General features: G+C 44.1%; 1 protein-coding gene across 7 annotated transcripts; it reads right to left on the bottom strand.

The window, feature by feature from the left end:
* On the bottom strand, positions 1-26,709 carry CD58 (CD58 molecule). Of its 7 annotated transcripts, none has more exons than XR_011049689.1 (11): positions 26,591-26,709; positions 21,008-21,307; positions 20,097-20,348; positions 18,612-18,707; positions 12,699-12,746; positions 10,762-10,833; positions 9,906-9,971; positions 9,751-9,786; positions 9,495-9,565; positions 5,070-5,249; positions 1-4,411 (listed from the first exon to the last, which is right to left on the bottom strand). XR_011049689.1 is itself a non-coding variant. In XM_068417526.1 (10 exons), exons 1-9 carry the CDS (start codon positions 26,676-26,678, stop codon positions 9,522-9,524), a joined length of 1,002 nt encoding a protein of 333 aa, XP_068273627.1. In that variant the 5' UTR covers positions 26,679-26,709; the 3' UTR covers positions 1-4,411; positions 9,495-9,521. The 7 variants fall into 7 exon arrangements, 5 of the variants coding, with proteins under 5 accessions (XP_068273627.1, XP_068273628.1, XP_068273629.1 ...); XR_011049690.1 differs by lacking the exon at positions 5,070-5,249 and having other exon boundaries at positions 1-104; positions 1,320-4,411; XM_068417526.1 differs by lacking the exon at positions 5,070-5,249.
* Positions 26,710-27,254: the final 545 nt, after the last annotated feature.

The raw sequence follows: 27,254 nt of genomic DNA, 5'->3' as shown, positions 1-27,254 counted from the left end.
AGACTTTTGGAGAGAGGGACACGGGGAACGGCACTGCAAATACTGTCACCAAAATCAGCAGAAAATCAGGTCAATTTATTCTTCAAATATCTGGCTTCACATCCCTATGGAAAGAAAAAAATTCCACCCATCATAAAAACCAAAGAAACAAAAATACCAATTAAAAAAAGCCCTGAGCTTCACTCTTGTTTTGAAAACTGCAAAGTTTTCTATACTTATGCCAGTGGGTAGAATTTTATCATGCACAGCAGACACTGTGCAGCAAAGTGAGTGTGTGAAAGCAGGCAGTGATGTAGTTCTTGGTCTTCAGTCAGCCTGCCATGTAAGTGGGTTTTTCTACTTCTGATACAGCTCCAAAATTCCATGAATTACGCTGAAGACTTCCGGCAACTGTGGTTAATTAACCACAACTGCTTACTATTTTTGAAGGCTGTTGCTTTTTGCTTTGGAAACAAAGTCAATGACAGCACGTGTCAAGGAATTTTCAAAACCACACCCTATATGAGACTTTTGCATGCTGTTCAGTATTAAATTGCACAGGATGAATGCAGTGTATTAGATGAACTGGTATAGTTTCTGTGAGCAATTTCAGCCAGTTCCTCCAAACAATCATTTTTTTTACCATTATTTCTCTTAATAACAGAAAGCAAGCCTTTGTCCAAGGAGGGAAACAAGGTACAGGTTTACCCTTACCACAGTACAGATGACAAAGGACATTTTTGGGTGGAAACTTGTTAAAGAGTTACTAAGAAGTAGACAGCATCATCCTGATAAACCCGTTGAAGGTGCAATGGAGAAAGACACTTGGGTCAGGAGCTGCGACTTAAAAATATATTTATAAAATAAAACACTTCAGGTTAAAGATTATTTTGGGGATCAGTTATTGATTTTTAAGGTTAAATAAAAAGCATAGGTATATATTACAAAAAGATATGGCAAAGTTTTTTTACATCTTAACAAGTTTTTTAAAATAAATTACAATCCAATATTTACAGAAAACAGTACAGGTAAGGTGATCTAGCTCTAACAAAAGATCCTGTTGAACACTCCTGCAGTGCAGCTGCAAAGGGCAGAAGAAATTATGTCAGTGGAAGTAAACATCTAAATGGTATGTGTAGCAATAAGGAAAGATCCTAAGTTTTCTGTAGGGTCTGTACTTCCTACGACAGCACAGGGCATGGGCATAAGTTACCTGTGATCCTTCTCATACTGCTAGTAACTGCTAGTTAGGGTTCACTACCAGAAAAAACACACTGGAGTAGCTTAAATGTCCTACGGAGCTGTCTAACGTAAAAATATTTGTCAACAGTCTGGCCTACCTCATGAGAAAAGCTCTGAAGTAGGAACGATGGGAAGGGAGATCACAAGCCACAGTTAAGTAGTAGTGGATAGGGGTCCAAAGTAAAGGGGACAGGGTGACAGGAACAAAACAGACCTCAGAAGAAAAAAAAAAAATATTAGCATAAGGAGGCACGCAGGTACATGCACAAATGCATGCAGCATGGAAAGCAAGCAGGAAGAATTATAGTTCTCCACGAGTTCACAGAAATACATTGTTGGGATAACTGAGACATGGTGAGCCAGCTTGCGTGAGTGGAGCACTGCAGTGGATGTGCAGAAGCTCTACAGGAAAGTCACGGAGGGAGGAGGAGAGAGGCTGCCTTCTCTGTGAGAGAGTGGCTTGAATTCTGTGATTCTGTGAGCTCTGATACAGAGGAGGTGCCAGGCTGGCCGAGAGCTCATGGGTCACGATTCTAGGAAAGGCCAGTAGGGGTGATGACATGGTTGGTGCACACTACAGGCCTCCACACCAATGTAAGGAAGAAGGTAAAGGCTTCTCTGAACAGCTCGAGGAAGTCTCTGACTCACAGACCTGGCACAAAACAGGGAATTTCTGACATCTGCTGGAAAGGCAACGCAGCAATTCAAGCGGTCAGGAAGATTTCTGGGCAGCGTCGGGGACAACTTCTTCACGCAGGCTACCAGATGCACCAGCAAGGGCTGATGTGAAGCTGTATCTGCTGCTCACTAACAGAGGAAGACTGGATGGGGATGTGGTCACAAATGGCTGCCTGGGCTGTAGTGACCAAGAAACAGCTCCAGAATCTGAAAGGAGTGAGGAAGGTAAGTGTCAGAGCACAGATTCCCACTTATTCAGGAACGTGGTAGGCAAGATCTCACGGGAGACAGTTCCAAAGAGCGAAGGAGCTCAAGAGAGCCATCAGGCCTTTAAGGAAGACTTTCTCCATGCCTGAGCACAGGCCAACCTGATGGTCAGGAAAACAGGCAGGCAAACCAGATCAGCTTGGCTAAGCAGGGAGCTCCTGACAGGTCTCCAGTGCAAAAATTGCTTACACTAGATGTGGAGGCAGGGCTAGGCTACAATGGAAGAATTTAAGAACACTGCGTGGGCAGCTAAGGATGGCGTCAGGAAAGCCAAGGCTCAGCTATATTTACACTTGCGAAGGACAACAAGGGCAACAAGAGCTGCATCTGCTGATACATTAACTGTAAAGGAATAAAGGAGGAAAATGCTGGCCCATTCCTGAATTGCAGGGGTGATTTAAGGATATCAGACAGAGAAGGCTTAGTTACTTGATGTGTTCCTTGCCTCAGTTTTCACTAACAAGGTCTCATGGGCTCTGTGCTTAGTCAAAGGGCTCAAGAAAAAACTACCAGAAGACAGGGATTACTTGAGAATACTTCATCCACACCAGTCCATGGGACTGGATCAGATGTATTCAAGGGTGCTATGAGAGCTGGCTGATGTCACTGTGAGTGCTATCACCTTTAAAAGGTCATGGAGACTGAGGAAGACCCTGACTAGACTAGAAAAACTAGAAAAGGTGCATCCATTTTTAAAAAGCACCAAAAGGTCAACTTGGGGATCTACAGGCTGGTCAGTCTCACTTTTGTCCCCAGGAAAATCATGGAGCTGGTCCTCTTGGGACACATTTCTGGGCTCGTGAAGGAGAAAGTGGTTAGGAACAGCCAGCATACATTTAACTAAGGGTAAATCATGTCCAACCAACCCAACTGCCTTCTGTAATGATGAAATAAATATATTTATGGATGAGGGTAAAGCAGTATTTTTATACCTTGTCTTTAGCCAGGCTTTTGACACCATCTCCTACAATATTTCTGTATCCAAGTTAGAATATTATGGCTTGAATGGGTGAACTAGATGGACTGTTGGATGGATAAGGAATTGGCTGGGTAGCCAGGTCCAAAGAATTAAGTCAATGGCTCAATATCCAAATGGAAAACAACAATGAGTGGGCCCCTCAAGGGTCCACACTGGGGCCAATAATATTTAGTATCTTCATCAATGACATATAGTGGGATTGAGTGCACCCTCAGTAAGTTTGCAGATGACACCAAGCTGAGTGGTGCTGTAATTAACCTGAGTAGTTACATAACTTACTGAACAACTATTAGACTGATTCACGTATGTGTTAGGTAGGCAGATATAACATTGTGTAATCAAAAGATATAAATATTGAAGATACTGTAACCAGGTCGGCTGCTTGATTCGTGGGAACTCACCAAGCACCCAGGTTTGTGCAAACCTGAAACAAATAAGCAATGTCTCTCCTGAGTGTGACAAGTGGTTTATTGCACACTGGGCCACAAATCCGCTTTTCAAACAACAGCACTGTGAGGAAAAAGCTGAAGGCACTGTACTTGTTCAAGTCTGGAGAAGAGGAGACTTTGGGAGGGTAGCTAACAGCAGCCTCATACCTACAAGCTGATCATCAACAAGATGGAGACACATTCTTCATAGTAGTGCCTGGTGGTGGAACAAGAGATAATGGGCATAAGTTGAAACAAGAGGGAAGATGAAGGGGGGAGTTTCTTATCTCTCATTGTTAAACCTTCATGATTCTTTACAGACACCAAGTTCAAAATGAACTGAAATGGTTTTCAGCTTTCATAAACAATCAGCACGTGCAAGTCACGAAAAACACTCCATAGCTTAGTGTTCTGGAAACATTAATACATGGTATTCTTTTCTCTTTGACTCTTTTTGAGCTCCAGTGTATGTATGGTCACAGTTTTCAAGTTTTCTTTCTAGTCACAAGCAACCTAAAAACATATTATTTAAAAATGGGTAGGTTGACATTCTTTTAGGATAATGTAAAGCAGAAGCTAAGACATTAAAAAAAATCCTGGAAGTGTAAAAATACCAAAAGTTCTAGGAAAAAGACCACCACTAATAGCAGCAGTTTTGTTCCAATGCAACAATGCTTCAAAGCACTTCCTGAGTTCGGTATGCATGAGTATGCATGAGTTCAGTGCTGGTGGAAGACCTTCAAGAGAAAACATAGCAGCTCCTTCACCATTGAATTCTACTGCTTCTCTTCCATTGTTGTTTGGTCCATAATGCAATAATTTGCTCATGATTTAAGATCTGAAGCAAAAGAAAAAGAAAAGCACACAGATAAATTACAATGTCTTCTCTTCTAGAAATTGAACTAGAATACAGGAATACTGCCTGCTTTAAATACTAATAAAGTGTGAAGATGAATTAAGACATTGTCACATGATCCAAAACAATCCAATTACATTACAGGACCCATGGTACCTGACAGCCACTAGTCGTTTCACCCAAATTATCTGTTTATGGTTAGACACATTCCTCTGCAACTTGGGCAGGTTAACAACATTTATTACTTACTGCCAGCCACTTGCTAAGCATCTGGTAACCTCTGATGCTGTTCTGACTCCATGACTTTGGATCATATAACCAGGCACTTAAGACACCACTTTTATGAAAAGGTTCAGGTCTATAATCTTAGTATCAGCTGTGCACCACACATGCACGTGATGCTGCTGCTGTTTCTTCCACACAGTAACACCAGGTGCTTTTGGAGTTTTCTCTTTTGAGGATTGCAAATAAGAGGTCTCGTTTGACAAGCAAGGAAACTGAAGGCAAAGGGAAATTACAGTGCAGGAAGTTCAAATCCAGCAAGTTCAAGACTACGCGCCCAACCTAACTCACCGCATGCAACACGCATCAACCTCTAACCAGGCTGATTTCCAATAAAGCACACACAAGGCCCACTTACATTGGTGTTTCCATCTTGGTGCACACAGAGCAACGGTGTCAACTCTAGTTGACAACTAGTCTATAACTCAACATCACTCCAACCTAGGATAAGATGTCAGGAGACGCTCTAGGAGACCAGCACATGGTGAACACACAGCGCTCATCTCTTGTTTGGTTCTTACAAGGTTCCTGGATAGGCCTGAAGTATTTTTATGATTAGTATACTTAAAATCTAAGCAGGTTTACTGCTTTACCTACAGCTGACTTATGCCAGCTTGATGACAACACTAAAGAACATGATCAAGAAGCCAGCCTTGGCAGCAGGTGGGGGGGAGGGCTACTATTTGCTTGTGTCTATGCAGTGAGAGGGCCTGAATATGAAATTAGTGTTCTCCTCTCATTTTATAGCTGTGGTGATAAGCATCAGGTTTCACATTCCCCACAGAACATGCAAAATGTTCTGTTCCCACACAGCTCACAAACAGCACCAAAGAAAGCACAGCTACGTCCGATGACTTGACATGACGTAACAACATAACTATTTCAGATGCTAAACCTTCAAGCTTGAGGTAGGAGCACAGATTAGCCAAGTAAGTAGCCCTTGCAAAGCAGCACGTCACGTAGGCCAGGAATAATACACTGACTTAGTTCATTTGGTCTTCATTATTACTCCTTGGCAATTAACAGGATCTGACTCAGTTATTACAAGATACCACAGCTTCCTCTCCAGCTATACAGCCCTGCTTCAAGTCTGTTTCCTTGTTTCATGAGAGTTTCATCAGCAGTTTTGTCTGCATCACAGACTCAGGTTTCTTACACTCAGTCCTAACTCCTTCCCACCCTTCCACCCACCCCTGTTTTCCCACATTTGGAGATTTTTTTCCTCTTTGCAACGTTGTCTTCAGCAAATATCTGAATGTGATTGCTTGGCCAGTAATTCAACAGAAGCATCAAACCTGGCAGAACAGAAAACTCTGCAGCAAAGGTGCTATTAGCTACCACACTCTTGGGCATTCTGAAGATCTTTAAATGGATTATCTGCATCAGTGGTCTCCGAACTGGTGTGCACAGGGCAATCCCTTGCAGTGCAGGAAGAAAATATTTTTGCACCACTAATAAAATTAAAAAATTAAAATACTGTTTACTTCATCCTTATCTCATCCTTTTCTAATGTCTACTTTTGTGCATGTTTTATAACGTACATAATAAACTTGAGTATGGTAGCACATGATATAATTTATAAATAAATACACATAAATTGAGTGAGTATGTTCAAAATATTTTACTGATGGGGTGCACAATCAAAAAAGTTTGGAGACCACTGATCTACAACACAAAAAGCAGAGACCAGTATAAAATGCCCACAGTTACACCACTTAACTAAGGGCTATATGACAGACAAAATATTTTTCCTTTTCTTTTGAGGAAAAGAAAATTGTTTTCAGTCAATCTGCAAACTTCATTTCTTACCAAACAAAAACGCTTTGATACACACTGGCTTATAGTACACATTTTCTAAAAGCTTTTTAAGTTTTCTTTTTAAACATTTAAGTCAGATAAAAAATTTCAAAACAAGAAGTTTCTGGGAACTCAGTTAATAAATTTGGAAACAAAACTTTTCATAGTATTATAGAATATCTCAAGTTGGAAGGGCCCATAAGGATCATCGAGTCCAACTCCCTGCTCCTCTCAGGACTACCTAAAGCCAAACCATATGACTAGGAGCGTCGTCCAGACGTTCCTTGGACTCTGACAGGCTTGGTGCCATGACCACTTCCCTGGTGAGCCTGGTCCAGTGACCGACCACCCTCTCAGTGAGGGACCTTTTCCTACTGTCCAGTTTGAACTTCCCCTGACACAGCTTCATTCCATTTCCTTGTGTCCTATCGCTGGTCACCAGAGAGAGGAGATCAGCACCTCCCTCTCTGCTGCCCGCGTTGAGGCAGTTGTAGACTGCAATGAGGTCTCCCCTTTCATTTCATAAATAGAACAATTTTTTCCATCCATTCCTTTCTTCCCTCACACAGTTTATTTGCTACAGCTGACCTAATTTCACATCCCTCCAAAACCTTGTTTCTTCACAGATGTTTTATTTGTCAAGTACTTTTTAAACTAGTTACGTTCTATGTAGAACAGCCAGCACCGTCAAAGGCTCCAGCTCTGGGAAACCAGCTCATGCCCTCTACCACCAGGCTCATTCTCAGTTAAACTATGACTGTTCCTCACCATGCTCAAAGGGCAGCAAAGCTTTACTGTGTGAGAAAGTAATAGCTTCATGCAAGAGGCATCTCAGTCTGTCCTGCTATCACTGCAACAGTCCCCACCCCCCAGCCCCTTTCCCTGTCTCCAGCCCTTCCTTCTCCCTTTGAATCCATCACTGACCAGCATCCCATCCCCTCCAGTATGTCAGCCCAGTGCTTATGAAAAGCCCTTTATGATCAGATTTAACCCATTAGTCCAGCAGAAGACCACCCAGATTTTTCTGCTGGGTCACCTTCCTGATACATAAGGTAGTTAAACTGTCTCACAGAGGGGGGTGATGAACATCAGAGCTGGTCCAAAGAGCAAGACCTCCACTTTTAGTGACAGTAAGTGGCCAGATTGGCTCAAACCATCCTACAAATTATAGTCTACGTGGAACAATTTTCACCCATCCACAGGAAAGACAGAGCTCCCTAGAGCCAGAGTAAACCATGCCTGAACTACGGTAAACTACAGCAAGTCTCTCAAACCCAGATAAGTTGATTGCCCTGATTAGATGGATCCAAAGTTCAGCAACAGTTCTCAGTATCATCGTAATCTGTGTAAGCTTTGCAGGGATACCATCAATAAGAAAGTTTTATTACATGTTTACATACAGTTTTACTTCTGAAAACCTGACACAACTCCAGTGAAATTCTTTCTAAGCAGGTCATGCACTTGAACTATATCCCTTGGGAATCGAGAAATTCCTTATTATTGTTGGCAGCTGATTTCACTTCTCCATGCTGCCATTGAACCTGCTAGGTTGGGAAAGTTACTTTGACCTCCACCACCTGGCTGTCACAAAGACCAAAGACTTTGAGATATAGCACTATGCTACAGCTTCAACTCTTCTGCCTGGAACCTTGCTGTTTCACAGATAGGAACTTTGGATTTTCTACAGATGTGTTCAGCAAGATTTTCTGCAATACTACCAGGCGCTTTGAAAGCCAAACTGTATTAATTGCTCTCTTGGCAAGGGCTTTACCTGTTTGCGTTCTTTGCCAGATTTAGATGTCTCAGTAAGACTTTTCACTATAAACTAAAGGTCAATGATCTCAGCTTTAAACCTATGATCTTTAACACTTCTTGGGAATCACAGTGTGAAACTAATTAGTAACAGTGAAACCAGTTAGCATTCCATAGGCTTTCCCTACTCTAGAAAAATTCTACAGAAACAGTATTCTGGTCTGGATGGATGATAGACTAATATAAGTCCTTGCTTATGCAGTTTATTAAAGGACAGCCCTTATATTCCTCTGTTATAAGATTTGGGACAGGACTAATCTGAGTTTTAATATTCTCCACGTCAACATACTCCAAGAAGCAGCTATGTGACCTCACAGACGCTCTGGTCTGCACACAGGGCAAAACAGCTTCGGAGATACGTATATGGAGGCCTGTTATGCCCCCATAGTAAATGCAGCATACAGAACTGATGACCGAGTAAAGGTTCTAATTCATGGAATATGAAACAGCTGTTGTGAAACATTGCATCTTTGCAGCCTGAATTTCACTAACATCCATAAGATGTAGTGTTGATCAACCATCCTCCCACACAGGGTAATAATCAGTTTTCTCATTCCATGTGTCAGCCCTCAGGCCCACTGGTCTGTTTATTTAGAAGAGCTTTCCCACCATGTCCATGTAGGTTTAAAAAACAACAAACCACAAGAGAAACACAAATTAAATAAACTCTGCGTTCTTTGTGACCAAAGAAAACACAGCTGCACACCTAAGCAATAAAAACACTTCAGTTTTACACAGTATCTCTCTACTTCGATATGATGTTCAATAGCATTCATAATTAACAAGGTAGAATTATAGTTCAGAAATCTGCTGACACAAAAACATACTGCCTTCTGACACCTCAGCCAGTATAAGCATTTGTCACTCATTAAGGCATAAAGTGGAAGTGCAAGCATGAGCAAGAGGTGTGTTATTAATGACTGTTAGTAACATTTAATTCTACAGTTTTAAACTAGCTAAACTGGCCAGTCTTCTGAACACTTCCCTAGGACACATCACACACACATGTGCCCACCACACACACCCCCCTTCCCTCCTAGTAATTCTCACTCTGTTTTCTACTTGAGCAAAAAGGGGTCAGGGTCATACAGAGCCTGGCCCAGCACTGCCACTCCCAGCCTCTGTGCCTGTCTGCACACTCTCCCGAGACATGGGGAGCTTCACCCTCACATACCTTCTTTACTGTAGCTGGGAGAGTTGCTCAGGCGCTCTCTCCATTTCCACCTTCTGCATCCTGGGTCACTTCTGCAAGGACAACAGGCAATACTCAGACAATCCTAGAGCTCACAACACTCGCCCTCTCCAGCCCAGATGAATCGAAAATAATCTGTCGAGAGCTGGGCCATTCACTTGGCATCAGTAATTGCCCAGACCAAAATCCCTTGCCCCAATGGGGCCATCATGCAACACCTCCCCTCTCTGCTCCATACCCAGCTCCGCACTATCCTCGTGATCCCTTCCAGATCCTGCAAAGGCCAAGCACAGAAGGCACTCAGCACCCATGGTGCCACCCATAACTTCACATTAAGAAGCATTAGGCAAGAGTCACAATGCACAAAGATTGCTCCATAGCACAGGAACTTACCTCCTTCATTTACACCATGGTCATCTGCATGCTTGGCCAGCAAGCCGCTGTCTTCGTTAAAGTTGTCTAAAGAGAGATCAGAACACAACTACAGTCTCCTGCCTCGCTCAACTTCAAGGTGCTGGCTATTGCATAAGTGTGAGTTACTAGCTACAACTCAACATGTTGCCAACATCATCAGCTAACACCAGAAAGCCAACACCTTTCCCTCAGGACAGCTCCCCACCACAGAACAGGCACTCACCTCCCCGAGTTACACCATGGTCAACTGCACGCCTTTGCTGCAAGGGCACATTGTTGGCTCATGCTCCTCTTCTTGTCCTCCAGGATCCCCAGGTCCTTTACTGAAAAGCTGCTTTTCCAGCTAATTGGCCCCCAGCATATACTGGTGCATGGGGTTATTCCTCCCCAGCTGCAGGATTTTGCATTTCCTTTTGTTGAACTGCATGAGGTTCCTGCCAGCACATTTCTCCAGCCTGTCAAGGTCCCTCTGGATGGCAACACATCCCTTCAGTGTGTCAGCCACTCCTCCCAGTTTTGCATCATCAGCAAACTTGCTGAAGGCATACTCTGCCCCATCATTAACATCATTAATGATGATTTTAAAGAGGACTGGATCCAGAATTGACCCCTGGGGTACACTACTAGATACTGGTCTCCAACTAGAATTCATACCAGTGATCACAACCCTCTAATCTCAGCCATTCAGCCAGTTTTCAGTCCACCTCACTCTCTGCTCATCTAGCCTATACTGCATCAGCATCAGATATCACTAAATCAATCCCCTGTTCAGCAACAGGCCCATGTTTTCCTTGTTTATTCTTTTACAGATTACCTCCGTAGAGCAGGCACCTACCTTCCTGATTCACACCATTGTTAACTGTCCGCTTGTCTTTCAGGGTACTGTCCTCGTTGTTCAATTCTTTGCCTGAAAAAGAGATCAGAGAAGAGCTACAGTCCCTCAGGAGCACATACTCCATGGCTTTTTCCACCCACATCAGCATAAGTCATTGCTCTGTGCTGTCCAGAGCTCAGCAGCACACCTTCTGCCTCTGCAGTTGTTACGTGCCACTCTCCTACCAGCAGAAGTCCTATGTAGAATTGCTTTGCACATGATACCAGACGGTTCGGTTCAGCAACGGTTTAGCAAGAGTAGGCCTCAGAGTAGGCTCTAAAAGCCTACTCTGTGTTACCTTTACACAGAATCAGCTTTCCTGTCAGTCATTTTCCTTTCAGCTAGAATAATAGAGAATAACAGTATGTTCTGAAGCAAACTGCATGTTTTGTAGATGGGACCTGCTTACGGGACTGATAACAATGTTATAGTCGTCAATGATTCATGCTTACGCTTAGTCTTAGAGAATGCAAGGTCTCTGTTAAGTTCTTTGCTAATTATAAAAAGGGCCAAAGACAAAACAAGACTGTGAAGAACAAGTTTGTGATGTCTAAATTAACTTGATTCACCAACTCTGGTGCCAGAGGAGAGATAAGTCCAATAAGAACCAGAACGATATCTTCTCCTTGAGGCCACCTGTACTTGTAAACACGAAGGCCTCGACCACGCTTGTGCAGAAGCACAATTAGGGGGGATTGCAACCACCAGAGACCCCCAGAGCCCACCCAAGACCCCTTCCCTTCCTGGTATAAAGTATTTTATTTTGTTCCTCTAGTGTCCAATCAGACAACTTTTATGAACCTGATCCTCTTTTGCCTGAACTGTACATTTCCCTCTTTTCTTCCACGAGAGAGGCATAAAATAAAGCTCCTTTATTTTATGAGTAGCAAAACCCAGAGGCTTCTGGGTTTCCTTTTCCTTATTGTCATGATTAGTGATTTTTCCCTTAATCAGAAAAAAAAACCTCTGCCTTCTCCAACCCCGTTATTATCCAGTCATTTGTGGAAAATGGTGGAAGAGTTATGAGAATGAATCATCAGTGCAACAGCCTGGGTCAAAAAAAACCAAACAAACAAAAATTTTTTTTTGCTGACTTGAACTGTAATGTTCATATTTCACTATCCCTCTGGAATAAAAAGAACTTCTAGAAAAAAATACAGGTCCCAGAATTTCCTTAAGATTTACACTGGGACTTCGCTTAGCTGCCTGATGAATGCAGTCATACTTTCCTAGAGCGTAAACCAAGTGGAAGATACCACATCCAGAAATGGTGCTTCTCTAAGGAAAGAAGTCTGCTGTACTTCCCCAATTAACATTTTGCAAGCTTGTAAGCATCCCATCTCTAAATTGGTGTACTGAGGCTCAGATCTGTCTGCCACCAAAGTTTTGAAGCCACAGCATTTCATTATCTTAGGTCCTGCCTGCGGGTTTCTTTCCAGCTGAAATCAAAGATCACCTACCCATGACAGCATACTATAAAAATATCCTTGCACTCTTGTGCATGCAAATGAAAGGTAACACTAGACAAAAGGGTGATTTGCTTATTTACTATAAAGGGGTTTCCTCATACACGCTTAGTTCTTTCCACAGATGCTGAAGCAATTTGCAAACAGAGCATGCAGAATCATTCTCATTGTATCAAGAACGAAGCTGAAGCCCCAAGAAGGTATTTGCTCAGTGCTGTTTAACAAACACAAGGATCCAGGTTCTTTTGACTTCTCATCTAGTGATCATCAACATTTACTGCTCCTAAGGCAACAGGTCTTTCTAGGCCAACAGTGGAACGGTAATCTCTACACTGGGAACACACTAATATGTTTTGGACTGCAAAAGGCCATGTGCAAAATTATTTCCTCCCTTCACGTTCCCCCGTTTTAGGGCACCATCTCACTTGTTACCTGCTTCAGGCTTTTCATTCTCATAATCAACAGCTTGTGAAGATGCAGCTGCAAGCAAACAGAAATCCTTTTTAGAAATGTGTATGGAGGTAGCACAATAGTCTGCAAAACATACAACACAGCCTTAGAAGTACAGTTTCGTTATAACACTTCTAGCAGATACTCCTGAGAACCAGTATGTTATGCTGCTTTATTGAAGGACTCACAATTATTTTCAACTCCAACTTCCCTCCACCTACTACTTAAGGTCCCAGACCATAACCACCATTATCCACAGCTATGCTTACAGCTCTGTGATTCTGTGATTTACAAAATCCTTCTGAAGTGAGTTTACTTAAGGCGATAAAGCTGCACAGATTTGCCATAAGAAGTCACAGACAGCTGGTGTCCCTGCCCATAGCAGGGGGGTTGGCACTAGATGATCTTTAAGGTCCCTCCAACCCAAACCATTCTATGATTCTTATGAGAAGAGAATCCACATCTTCTTTCTTTACTTCATCTATGTGTTGCACTGTGACTTTAAACCCTTTCTCTTTGCAGATCTTAAACAACCTCAAATAGAAACATCTGTCATTCTAAAGTAAATATAAGTGCAGTAGCAAAAGGGGGGTTTTTGTTGTTTTCTTCCTCCCCCCCATCCTTCTCCTTTTTTCACTTTCAAATCCATCAGTAGTCTTTAGACTTCAGTGACCTCTGAACCGTGGGCTAGAACCACAACTTTTGGGACAAAAAAAATACCAAACAAACCTAACAACAAAAACCCCCAAAACTCTGCTTTCATAGCACTGCTTCCCTACCTGTGGCATCTTTTCTAGGCCCATCACTAAGGACCTCATCATGTTTTTTTAACCTCCAAACCCATAAAAAAAAACATTAAGAAACTTCAGAAATTGAATTCAAGAACAACTTAAGAAATTAAATTAAACATACAGAAAATCTCTGCAAAGGTGACACTGTAGTTTGCAATCCAAGAAACATTCTGCTCCAGCCTTGTGCTAACTCCAGCAGCTTGTGTAAGATACCAGACCAAGTATTCCACATGAAGCCACAGTTAGTTCAACACCACAACACTCCAACAGGGCACTGAGCTCGTATTTGATGGCAGGAGCTTTGGCCATTCCTCACTGAAACAGCATTTGTTCTGGTGACCTCCACAACAAAGTATTTTTTAAGAGTCTTCCCCTGCTCCCTCTAATCTGCTTGACTGCCTAAGGGCTGATCTAGTTTGGTTTGTCAGAACAGACCACGGTGGTCCTGGCAACAAGACCCATGCATGTTAAAGCTGGAACATGTTAGCCTCATTCACCCCTGTGAAAGGAGCACAGACTAAAGCAGCTGTCTCCTTCCTTAGCTACTCACTGTATAGAGTGATTTCCACACCCCAACACACAGACCCACAAGCCAGAGAACTGAGCAATTTTGCTGCAAATTAAAGAAGTTTTAAAAAAGGCAAAAAAGCAGTATTAGAATGGACAACAGAAGCACAAGTGGAGATCTGGACAAGAAGACAGGAATGCAGACAACCCCGAGAATCTGTGCTGCCTGCAGAAGGGCACCAGGCAAAGAAATCGTGGGTGGGCAGCAGGCTGGTAACTAATGGAACGAGGTGAGAAATTCCTCCACTGACTGTCTCCTTCCCTCCTCTTGACTGTTACAAGAAGACATGCCTGCAAAATGGAGTAAGAGTAAATCAAAAGATGCTGCTAACAGATTTTTTCCTGAAACAACTGAAAAGCATTAGAGAAAGAAAAGGAGACAATTGCACCTTGACCCTCAGGATGTAAGCATGTACCAGAGTCATGCACAAAAAGCGGGGACCAGAGCTCTGCACACCAGACTAGCAACGTGCCTGTTTTTGCCAGCCCTTGGATGGATTTTCAAGATACGACCAAGGTAAACTAACAGCAAATGCTGGATGGTTGCATCCAGAGAGCAGTGGTGAATAGCTCAATGTCCAGATGGAGATCACTGACAAGTGGTGTCCCTCAAGGGTCTGTATAGTACTGTACCAGTACTATTTAAGATCTTCATCAGCGACATAGACAGCAGGAATGAGTGCACCCTCAGCAAGTTTGCAATGACACCGAGCTGAGTGGTGCAGTCGACAGGCCTGAGGGACAGGATGCCATCCAGAGGGACCTGGACAAACTCAAGAAGTAGGCCCACGTGAACCTCATGAGGTTCAACAAGGCCAAGTGCAAGGTCCTGCACCTGGGTCGGGGCAACCCCCAGTATCAATACAGGCTAGGGATGAAGGGATTCAAAGCAGCCCTGCAGAGAAGGACTTGAGGGTACTGGTGTATGAAAAACCGGGCATGAGCCAGCAATGTGCGCTCACAGCCCAGAAAGTCAATCATACCCTGGGCTGCATCAAAAGCAGCATGGCCAGCAGGTCGAGGGAGGTGATTCTGCCCCTCTACTCCGCCCTGGTGAGACCCCACCTGGAGTGGTGCATCCATCTCTGGAGTCCTCAGCACAGGAAAGACATGGACCTGTTGCAGCAGGTCCAGAGGAGGGCCACAAAAATGATGAGAGGGCTGGAACACCTCTCCTGTGAGGAAAGGCCGAGACAGTTGGCATTGTTCAGCCTGGAGAAGAGAAGGCTCTGGGAAGACCTTCTTGTGGCCTTTCAATACTTAAAGGGGGCTTAGAAGAAAGATGGAGACAGCATCAATCCCCACCCGCTGGAACCACCAGCCTTTCGAAGTCAAATTCAACACACAGAGAAAACGGCTAGCTGCCCCATTTCCAAGACAGGCCAGCAACAAATTTCCATGGGGGACACTGGGAATGAGCAATATATTACATTCATGCCCAGCCCTAAGCACTTGATATGAATACTGGGTTTAGAAAAATAATCAACCAAATTTCTGAAAGAAGGTTATATAAATGGGACAGGCAGGTAAGATTAAAAGAGATGGAAGAAGTATTAACCTCATTTCTGCACATAAACCTGCCCTAACCAAACAGGTGAAGAGCAATTCTCCAACAAAGAGATTGCCCTAGAGTGTGTGCTTTTCCAGCCCTCATCCTGAGGCCAGCCCCCATTTTCCATTGTCAGAAGCAGAATTCACCTCCAAAGAGATCTGAGGACCACGCAAATCTCAAGTTATTCACTGTCAGTGAATACATCCACTAAGTGCAGGTCCTCATGATTATCCTCAGCTGAGACTTAGAGGCCACATGTGCAGACCCTGAAAATCAAGTCAACAGCTTACACGCAGCCAAAAAGGAAAGAGCAGATCAGACTCCTTACTCCAACCAACAGCAGATGTTGAAAAACATCTATACCTCAATAGAGGTTTCTTATCTCTGTCTGAGTTAGGCTGTTCTTGGCTGTCCACAGGGCAAAGTAGCTGATGTTCTCCTATAAGGAAATTTATTTTAGAAAGTACATATTAATGACCTGGAAAAAATAATTACACTCTGCAAAACAACTAAGGCCTGAAAGAAAACTTACTCCTTTATCTCTCCAATGAAAGACTATACTGCCACAGAGAAAAAATTTAGAAGCCTGGACCAAATTAAAGCAATAGTCTCATATCCACACATTTGTGACACTCTGGTTCTCTTACCTGAGCCATGCACTGGACTGTTCTTCTGAGCAGTTCTTCATGTTCCAAGTTTATTCCTACCTCCACCAAAACAAATAGAATATCTGGAGAAATTACTCAGAAACAAAGTTTTGTGCCTTTGGAAACTAGTTGACAGTCTCACTCCATTCCATCCCTGCTGCCCCCAAACCAAATAAAAACAATTCACTGATGACATGCAACTGAACACTTGACTTGGGGAAAGGAAAAAAAGAGTGCAATATTGTTTTGGGGCAAAAGACCATCAGTGAGAGATCAACAAAATGGGCCTCCTGCAACACAAGTCAGAACACATCTAACCAAATCTAAAGCAGAGCTTAGCAATTTATGATTCTGAGTCTTGTACTTAAATCATAAAATCACATTTTCTGTTTGATTATACCCATGCAGTGCTTATCCTACCGAGGCAACAAGTTTATTTTCTAGCACGGTCAAACCTTCACTGTTACAAGGGAAGTAGCTGAATTGTTTTGAGTCTAACTGATGGCCAGTTATGAGTTACATTCTTCACGTGTTAACACCAAGCATAGTGTTCAACATCACCAACGTGGACAAGGGCACAGAAGGCACCCTCAAAAAGTTTGCAGATGATATCAAACTGGGGAGAGTAGGGGATATGCTGGAAGGCAGGGCTGCCACTCAGAGAGACTTCAACAACCTGGAGGAATGTACTGGCAGAAAAGATGTGATGTTCAAAGGCAAACGTAAAGTCCTGCACCTGGAGCAGTGCAGGCTGAGCTCTGCCTGGCTAGAAAGGGACCTGGAAGCCCTGGTGGACGACGAGTTGAACATTAATCAGAAATGTGCCCTTGCAGCAGAAGCCTACCACATACTGGGCTGTGTTAGCAGCAGCATAGTCAGCCCATCGACAGCTCATTCTTACCCTCTCTTCAGCATTTGTGACACCACCTGTGGAATACTGTGTCTAGTTTTGGTCTCCCAATTCATGAAAAAACACTGACATTCTGAAGCTAGTCCAGCAAATGTCCACCAAGATGTTTAGGGGGCAGGAGTTGTGCAAGGTGGTGCCGAGAAAATTGGGTTTGTTCAGCCTGAAGAAAAAGCAGGATGGCTAATTGCAGTCTACAACTAACTGACATAGAAAACAAAGGAAACTCCTCTCAGAAGTACAGCACAAAAGGACAGGAGGCAAGAGCTGCATGTTGCAAAAGGGAAATCCTCAACAGAAATAAGGAAAATATCCTTCCCCACAAAGGTGATTCGGTGCTGGAACACATGCTGAAAGAGGCTGGGGTATTTTCATCCTTGGAAATATTCAAAATTTGACTGGACAAGGCCCTGAGCAACCTGATCTATCTTTGAAGTTGGTCCTGCTTTGAGTAGCAAGTTGGATGAAACCTCCAGAGGCTCCTTCCCACCTAGTTTATTTTATGATTCCATGCCAACAGAAACTAAATGGAGAATGTCAGGAAAGCACAAGATCCACATGCAATAGACATCTATGTATGCTCTGATCAGAGCCTCCCTCCCGAATATCATCAATCACTCCTTCCCAGATAGGAAATGCATCCCATGCTCTTCACCCTGCAGCCACCCCCAAGTGGTGACCCCACCAGGAAGCCAACAGGAATTTTCCACACAGAGTACCCTTAGGATAAGGCAATGTATTCCTGTTTGGGACTCTCCCAAACACAAAGAGAAGAGATGGTCTGCATCTCTTTTTCAAGCCAGACTACAATCTGACATACTAACCTAAAAAGGTGGCAGCAAGAGATACACAATGGTAGCCTACAATTACCATTTCCAAATAAGCTGTCAGATTTACAAAAAAGATACTGAAATTCAGTGTAGGGATGGATCAAGAAACAAATCCAGATCTCCAAGACGATGACAATACAGGCTGACAAGAGGCACAGAAGTGCCTATGTATCAGCTGAGCACACTGAGTTGTCAGATTAGCCTCAGCATAAGATATTCAACAGGCTCTGATAAGAGCCTGTCCCAGCAATAATCTGATTTTGAGGGCAGCTTCATGATGTTCTCAAAAAAGGAGGGGAAAGCACACTCAGGAATGGGAGAGGCCATAGATACTTGGTAAGTAGAAACACGCAGTAAAAGAAACAGCCAGCCTGAAGGAGAAATATGCAAACACAGTGTTTCCCAGAGCCCAGTGTCCAAGTGCAAGAAAGTTCCGTATATTATTTCCTTCAAATGTATTAGCCTGTACCTAAGTTGTGTATTTACACACTAGTGTATTTACAATACAACACGTGGCCAGAAACTTTCATACATTCTACAGAACCTTAGATCAGCATAACCTCAAAGCACGTTAAGCTCAATTAGGAAATGCTACACATACCTCTTCTGTATAGTAATCCTAGTATTGCTATAACTGGAATTGAGAGAACAAAAGCCGCAATAAGACCACCTCTACTTCTTTTGTGATAGCCATCTCCTTGAAAAAAATAAAATAAATAATGACTGGTTAGTTAAAAAGCAACTGTGTGATACACTACTTAAGTAGAAATACAACTGTTCTGGTTTCAACTGGAATAAAGTTAATTTTCTTCCTAGTAGCTGTTACAGTGCTGCGTTTTGGATTCAGGATGAGAATAATGTTGATAACACACTAATGTTTTAGTTGTTGCTAAGCAGTGCTTGCACTAAGAGAAGGACTTTTCAGCTTCTCATACTGCCCTGCCAGCAGAGGCTGGGAGTGCACAAGAAGCTGGGAGGGGACACAGCCAGGACAGCTGACCCAAATGAGCCAATTCCACACCATATGACATCATGCACAGTATATAAACTGGGGGAAGCTGGCTGGGGGACAGTGAGGCTCAGGGATTGGCTGGGCATTTCTCATTATCCTACTCTGATTTTAATCAGCAATAATTAAATTAATTTTCCCCAAGTCAATTCTGTTTTGCCCATGAAGGTACTTGGTGAGTGATCTCCCTGTTCTTATCTCAACCTGTGAGGCTTCTCTCCTATCTTCTCCCCACTGTCCCATTGAGGAGGGAGAGTGATAGAGCTGCTTGAAGGGCACTTGGTGGCCAGCCAAGGTCAAGGTCAACCCAACACATGCCTTGTTTCTATCAAGTCTCTAACACATAATTGCCATGAAGGAGAAAGGATTGTATACTGGTAAACCATGAAAATGACTTTTGCACAGAAGTGGGAAATTTGTCAGTTAGGGACTGCCTTACACACCCTACAAACCAGATGGTTCCAAACGTGTTCTCATCCTATGTTTTTTTTTTTTAAAAAAAAAAAAAAAAGGCAAGCCCCAAGCTGACCTGAAGCTCAGCTGAGGCTGTCCCAAAGCAATAAGCAACAGCAGGAAAACTCTTTTTTCTCCTTTTTATATCTGTCTGTGAAGGAGGAAAAGTAGTATGCTCATTGAGTCATGCACATGCTAGATGAGAAATTATTTTATCTAACGGCTGCTAGATGAATCACTTGAAATGACTAAATAGCTTCACTCCAGTTCATGGAAAGCAGTACAAGAGCACAATAGTCATTAGCATTAAGTACACAAGGACAGAAGGTTCAGAAGAGATCTCCTAAGTGTATCTCCCTCTTTATTATTACTCATTTCAAGTCACAGCTGAAGGTTTTATTCTCTTGAGATCCCTGCAAAAAGTATCTTTCTGGGGGATCAGACTGTCAACCTCATACCTTTCACCAACCTTAAACACACTTTTAGCAGACAAATCACTTCTGATGCTTTTTACTCTTTAAATTCAACTTCCTGAGAAGTCAGTAGAAATCTTACAGTCAAAGTCCATGCTGCTTCCCAACCTAGCCTCTCAGACTTGCGTATACAACCTGACCCATTCATTACCTATATCTGGAAAGCACTGAGCCAAAGAGATTTCGGAGCTCTTTTCCGTTTGAGAGAATTTAATGAAGCATGCAGCTTTCCTGGAAGCATGAACATTCTCCTTAGGGATGAAAACTTCCTGGGTCTGATCAGTGATTGGTATGCTACTGGACTTCCAAGAGTAATGCAGAGGCTTCAGGAAATCTGCCGTACATTTTAACACAACGCCATCACCACTGATGTTGCAACTTATTTCAGGTTCCGAAGGGGGAGCTAAAAGGAGAGAAAACATTCGATATTACTTTGGGTATAAACTGCCTTGAGTTTTAGCATGGGACAAGGGTTGGAGCAAAAAAAGCAGCAAGAGAGTGCATAGATAAAAGTCTGTGTGTAAGGTCTGCATGTGTGTGCGCACGCATGTGTGTGAGAGAAATGTGTTTCTAAAAGCGGCCCTGTTTGTGGTTCTTCAGTGCCTAGTCTGAGGCTCCCCAAGGTTCACTGTCAACAGCACAAATATACACACTGGTCAAATATATTACCCAAAGACTAGTAGTGAAGCTGCGTAGATCTGCACAGGATGATGCCACAGATATTCAAGCACGTATAATAGACCTGCAGGAGCATCCTTAGTAGATATATAATGCCTGGGATAACTTGGTCAGCTCGCTCAAAACTTTGGTTATCTACCTGAAAGTGCACAGTGTGCCATCTGCACACATTCTAGAAGTTATTCCAAGTTGAGTAATGATGGCACACAAGTTAGATGCCACCTTTGAAAATTTGTTAACAGTGCGTAAGCAACTTAACAATAAAGCCAAAGAACAGCCCCCCACTCTTTGTTTGCTTCCCTGACAAATAAACAATCCTCTTTCTAGCCTTCTTGAAGTGAATAAAGTGGTGCAAATTCTTTATGCATTTTTTCCACTACTTACCTAACACAGCAAGCACGAAGGTTAACTCAACATTTTCTTTCGCAGAATCCAAGTAGAGTAACTTGTATGTGCCAGTATCATTGTTCTCCAAGTTAAATATAGTCAAGGACCCATTTTGCTTGTTAAGCAAGCCTCTGTTATGAAGAGAATTAAAATATGTTGTGTTGTTTTGCCCTTCCCATTCAGCCACTTTATCCTTGTTTTTCGTCCAAAGAATTTCCACTATCTTTTTGTCTATTTTTACTGGAAAAGTAAAATTTTCTCCCACGATGCCAAACACGTCCTCACAGTGGATGTATGCTACGGGGGAAAAAAGAAAAAAAGTTACTTTAACAATTGTTTTATAAACTATTGCTTGACTAATGCTGTATGCACTATCAGATATTCAAATTTGGGTTAGAAGCACATCACAATGTTGCAAAGCAAGGCATGTGTCAGTTAAGCATTACCCAAACCCAGCCTGTCTGCACAATCGTGTGACAAGCACTGCAAAGGGATCCCGTTTCCACACTCTGGTCCCAGGTAGAATCATTGTCCTGATCTCCTTCCCTCTCCCAAGCTCTTCTATTCTCAGGACTTTCCCTCTGTTCACTTGAATTAGGCTCCTGGCCATGGTCTGGTGAAAAAGATGAATGAAGAATTGTTGTCACAGGCAAAATCTATCTCAGCATCTTGTTGCAGAATGCCCAGATGGAAGCTCCTGCTGAGCAAATAATATTCATACTGGAAAAATGGCAGTTTAACACAGTTAGTAAAAAGCACACTTCTGCCACAAAATTACTACTCTGTTCAAAGCGCCTGCTCCGAAATCATGGGGATACTAGGGATTTGCCTTGGAAATGTCACTTAAGCAGGTTTACTTCACAGCCAATGGATGTGAAATAGCATCCCAACCTCTGAGATCTAGCAGAGCTGTAAGCAAGAAACGGGAGCTGTCCAGAAATCTCAACTGCTACCAGTTTTGAATCAATCGTATTTTACTAAAAAGGCTCAGATGTTCAATATAAATAAGCAAACAACAACAGAAGAGAAGAGGGATAAGAGATTTTCCCTAGTTTTATTAAAAACGGCTATATGTGCGAAAAAAACCTAGGGATCTAACAGATGAGACAAAATTCTGCTCTGGGGAAGGTGTACTGTAAACCATTAGCATCCCTGTGTCCCTGCTTCAGTCTGCAGCAATCATCTCCTACTTCTGAATAGCTCTGAATGGCTCTAAAAAAATATCACAAGACTATTGCCACGGCAGACATGTATGTGGACACAGACAAAAACATGTCAATACTGAGTTCAAGTTACACCTGCATTAAGGACTCTCTTTCGCTCCACGACAGCTGGTAATTTTTTACTACTAAGTGGAAGGAAGGGCATGATTAAGATATAAATGAGGTCTCATATTAAGGCAAGATTCCCAGTATGCACCATGGAAAACTTCCCTTTAAACAGTAACTGTGCATGGTGAAAGAGAAACACTTCAAAAGCCTACTCCTCAAACCAACTGCTCCCAAGCGACAGTTACTATGCTGGGTTTGTTTTGGTTTTCATTCCTAAATGGCATCAAGTCAAGAACTCACCAATTCCTATATCATTCTGTGCTTCCCTTGCTCCTCACATCACCACTGTATGAAAACAGTGTTCATAAATCAATGTGGATACTACAGCTTTATCACACCAAAACAAGTCACTTCCCTTCACTGTATATGAGTCCAGAAAACAAGCTACAGCCCACCTTGCTCCACAACCTATCTCCTCTCCATATGAAAGCAGCCAGGAGATCAGCCAGGCCAGTCATTACGAAGATTAGGTTCCCCATCTGCAAAGAACAATGCTCGCCAGCATACTAACTGCCCTGCTCTTCTGCCTGGTACCACACCATAGAAAGAGACTTTCTCAGACAGGAGACTGAAGGCAAGCAATGGGAAACACACTTCTGCGTGCTTGGGGAGAGAACTGCGCACACAGAAGGTCTTCTCCGTGCCTTACTTCTTATGGACTCCCCAATTTGTTTGCAATTTACCCATGAAAGTACTCTTCTCATGCCATTCCAGTTTCTACGTCTTGTTGCCTGTGCTTACATGGTAGCCTTTTCCAGGAACTAGAACTGTACTACCTACATGGTAGCACAGGAACTAGAAACGTAAACAGGGTAAAGAGGGCTCAACTATCACTCCCACATCTTCTCAACACAACCCACCTGCCTTTCTTTGTCTTTTATCCTATTCAGACAGATTTAAACATCTCACTTGCTCCCACTGCTCCAGTATGAGCACCTCCTTCCACCCATCTCTAACAATTTCCAGAAAAGAACAGAACCCAGGAGCTCCAACATTGGTGTTTCAAAACCACAAGAAGGCAAGATGTCGGGCAAGATGAAATGCTGTTTTGATCTGCTGAAGCTTGGAGTCTTGTTAGAGACTTTTGTTTCATAAAGATAATTTCTCGGAGTGCATTTTCCTCAAGAAGTCATCTGTCACTGCCTAGGGACCTACAGTGTTCCTAGCAGGGAGAAAAACTCCCTGCTCTACCCACGCAATTCTACCTCTCAGTAACTTCGGCTCACAGACACAACTAAGCTGTGGTGGCTTAACGTCAGCATGCATAAGCCAAGCCACAGTGGCTGTTGACAAGAGCAAGGTAACGTGACTCCCTTCCAGGAGGAAAGCAGCCACTTGCTGGGGACTAACACCACGAGCAAGGACAGCCACCACTGCTCAGCCATCCACTAATAACTTCCTAAGCCTGGGTGTTGATGCATGTAAACTCTCCATGTCTTTGCTTTCAGTTAACCATAAGAGCTAGGCTGGCGTTACAAGGGCAACGTTGTTTCTTCATCAAGCCCAGAAATGAGACTGCAGGAAAGCAAAGCTGAAAGAAAACACATTTTCACTCCACAGCTTCTGCTTGGCACGGAAGAGCGCTGCCCTCTCCAGTGCACTCTCTTCTTGCTGGCTGGTGAAACAAAAGCTTGGCAGCAAGGAGCTACGGTTTCTGCCCAAGGATACTCAGGGCTCTCAGAAGCAAGACAGGGAAAAGGTTATCCTTTCAGAAGGACCTTCTGTCTAAAACCAGGGATCGGACACTTTTACTTCCCTGCTTCGTTACTCTAGTGAAAATGACAAAAGTCCCACTCAATGCTGCCAGCTTCCTTTTTTCAAGGAAATTGTACATCATACAGAAATGTTGCGTAAGGTCTCCATCATGTATCTCTGAGCTTCTAAAGAAAGCATGTGTCATCAGACGTTTTCTGAATTTCCAAGGAACCCTTTCCCCTCTTTTCTACTTCATTTTATAGAGACAGATTCCACAGCAGTTAACTTCTCTGCTGTGAGCAAAGGAGAAGTAACAGCCAAACACTTTCTCATACACTCTTTTAGGAAGGCTAGAAATAAAAATGATGTTTCTCTGCTCTCTCCCTCTCTCCTCACTGTAGCCTATTATTCCAAGATAAAGTTCACACAACAAAGTAGTGCTGCACTAAGGCCTCCAGTAGCCTCTACAGAAACTGTCAGACTACCTGTTCCTTCTATCTCCTTCAACCACTCCAAATCCCTTCTCATGCCATGTCGTTGTGTTCTATCCTTCCAAACAAATCACACAATGAAAGTGTTACTGATAAAGAGAAGCTAACATTGTGCGAGCAAAGCCTCTTCTGCAAACCCACCACCTCCTCTCATCTACATCATCTTCTGTTCCTACTTCTCCAGAAGCCAGATACCTTTGCCTAGACAACCTTCTCGTCCTATGCAGGACTCAAGAGCCAGAGTCAAGCGTTCTGCCTACCACGCCTCAGCTGAACCACTACAACAGCACGGCTGCACAGATTTGGCCTGCAGCAAACAGCAAGCCATGAATCTTAGCCTGGTACATGAAAGCATTTCAGATTTTCGCATGTTTGACAACGACTCAGCTAATGCACGTAACCTGGAACTCCACACTAACCAAATCGTGTCTCTGAATGCAGAGCTTGGATTGCAGCCTCTGCAAGACAAGGCACAGCCCTTCACTCACAGAGTAGCGGGTCACCCACACAACCTAGTGTGCCATACTCAAGTTTTAATATTCACCTGAATAATTCTGACTCTTCAAGCATTTAAGCAGGCTAAAGGTATCCACATGTTCTGTTCCGACAGAGTAAGTGAAATTTACTATTCCATTTATCAGCAATAAATGCTTCATTACTATATTTGCCTACCTGACTTGATGCTCTTCACTACTTTTCTTGGAGCTGATGTAAAGCTTAGTTATTCCAGAGAACTTCTGTAAGCTAATTCCCTTTTTATTTTTAATGCTATCACTATCATCTTTTTTGGTCTCAAGTACCTATCTGAAATGCATATACGTATATATTAGGTCTATACAAGCAGCAGTTAGATTCCCAAATTACCATTAAGACATTAACGTTCCACCTGCTGAAGCTGGGTGGAAAAAGTCCTTACTGATTAGCTTATAGCAAGGAACTGTCTGCCTCAGGAGTTGGGCTTTCTAAACAGTGGATTTTTGTTCTATTTTTTGTAACTTCCCAACTACCCCTTTTTTAGACTTTTTTTTTTTTAATTGTGAATTCCCCCAACAACTGTAAGCAGCAGAGTGTTACATTCCCTCCTAACCCTCAGAACCACCAGTTGCAGAGAACCCTGAAATAAACGTTCAGTCCAGAAGACTATCAGAGTATTCACCCATAGTGCTCCTAATTCCCTCACAGGCCAAAACCACGACCCGCTTCCCAAACTCCAGTAAGAAAGCACCTAGACCCATGGTATAAAAGCACAGGCAAAAGCTACAGTCAGGAAAGAGAGAATGCAGATGACAGTAAGCTGTAGCAGTGTCCCAGGTTGTTGCAAGAGAAAATCAGATTCGTGCAGGAATGACTGCAAATCCTACACGTAACATCAAAAGCAGAGTTTTTCACTTGCACGCTGCAGCAAGTTCACAGAGGTACGTATTGCTACACCTGGACAATACGGGGCTGCCTGCACCTACAAAGCCCTACACAGCAGCAGAGGCAGGAATAAGGGTGGCACCCACCAACAAGCCTAGGTCCCTCCCCACCACAAAATCCATAGCTTCGGTTATACCCCTACACATCGCACCGCACCCATTTCCCACCGCACCCTTCCCGTTCACTGAAGCTGGAGACAAACCAGGCCACAAGTACTACCCGTGCCAAGACGGCGGGGTGGGGCGAGAGAGCCGAAACGTATCGCCGGTGACACTAAGAAATTACAGCGTTAAACGCGGGGGGGGCAGCCCTTCGGTTCTGCCTACTACCATTGAGAAAATGAACGGCCCGGGACAGCCCCGTGCTGAGCCCCGGGCGCGGGGGCCACGCCAGGTGCCCCACGGCCCCCGCCCGGGACGGCCGCGGCCGGCGAGGGCAGCTCCTCAGGCCGCAGCTGCCAAACCCCAACCGCGGCTGCGGAGCCACCGCCCTCGCCGCTCCCTCTGCTCCGCACCCGGGCAGTGAGGGTTGAGGGCGCGCCGCTCGCCGCCCGCCCTGCTCCGCGCACCGCCCCCTCCGCCCCGCAAGGAGGGGGAAGAGCGGGGGGCTGGGGAGGGGTCCCCGCCGCCCCCTTCACGACTTACGCAGGAGGAAGCCAAAGAAGAGGAGCCGCCCCAGGCGAGCCGGCAGCCTCATGCCTGCTCGTCCCGTCCCGAACAGACCCCGGAACATGAGTGCGGCCTCCGCCCGCCGCGCTCTCGGGCCTCCCGCCGGCCCGTCCCCGCCCACGCTCCTCCCCGGCCCCTCGGAGCCCTCTCCCCGCCCTCCCGCTCGGGCAGGGCCCGGCGGTGGAAGGTCCCTTGTGGGGCGCTGAGTAAGCGGGGTTCCTCAGGAAACTCCGGGCCTCGGCTGGGGAAGGGGATTTCAAACCTCGCGGGCGCCTCTGGTGTGTCTCGGTGGGTTGCGGCTGCCTGGGAGGAGCAGGGTGCGAGGTGATGCTGCGGAGGGGGTTTCTGGTTCGTGGGGTGCAACTCCGGCAAGCGCTGGCGGCAGGAATCGTCGTGTGGCTCGTACAGCAGGGAAGTTTCAGTTCTGCTAATTGAAAAGCTGACGTTAAATCAATTTCATGTGGAGTGGGAGCCCCACGGGTTAAGGAGAGAACAAATTTCAGCAGGTAACATGCAGCTTGCCGCCTCAGAGAATGACAGTCATCTAAACCCCGTACCCCCTGGAGCCTGGTGTTTGACACTGATGCTCCCCAAAATGCCCACTGTTCTCTTTGGGGGACACCTGGCGATATCTCTGAGG

Source organism: Nyctibius grandis, chromosome 23 (assembly GCF_013368605.1).
Source record: "Nyctibius grandis isolate bNycGra1 chromosome 23, bNycGra1.pri, whole genome shotgun sequence".
Classification (NCBI taxonomy): Eukaryota; Metazoa; Chordata; class Aves; order Nyctibiiformes; family Nyctibiidae; genus Nyctibius; species Nyctibius grandis.
This window is presented reverse-complemented; position numbering and strand designations above follow the sequence as displayed.

Excerpts from the sequence above, each read along its gene's own strand:
- CD58 (XM_068417526.1), bottom strand. The coding sequence starts at position 26,678 with ATGTTCCGGGGTCTGTTCGGGACGGGACGAGCAGGCATGAGGCTGCCG. Across the intron at positions 20,349-21,007 it reads CTTCGTGCTTGCTGTGTTAG|CTCCCCCTTCGGAACCTGAA; the intron begins GTAAGTAGTGGA and ends CTCTCCTTTTAG. Across the intron at positions 18,708-20,096 it reads TCAGTGCTTTCCAGATATAG|GAGATGGCTATCACAAAAGA; the intron begins GTAATGAATGGG and ends ATTTTTTTCAAG.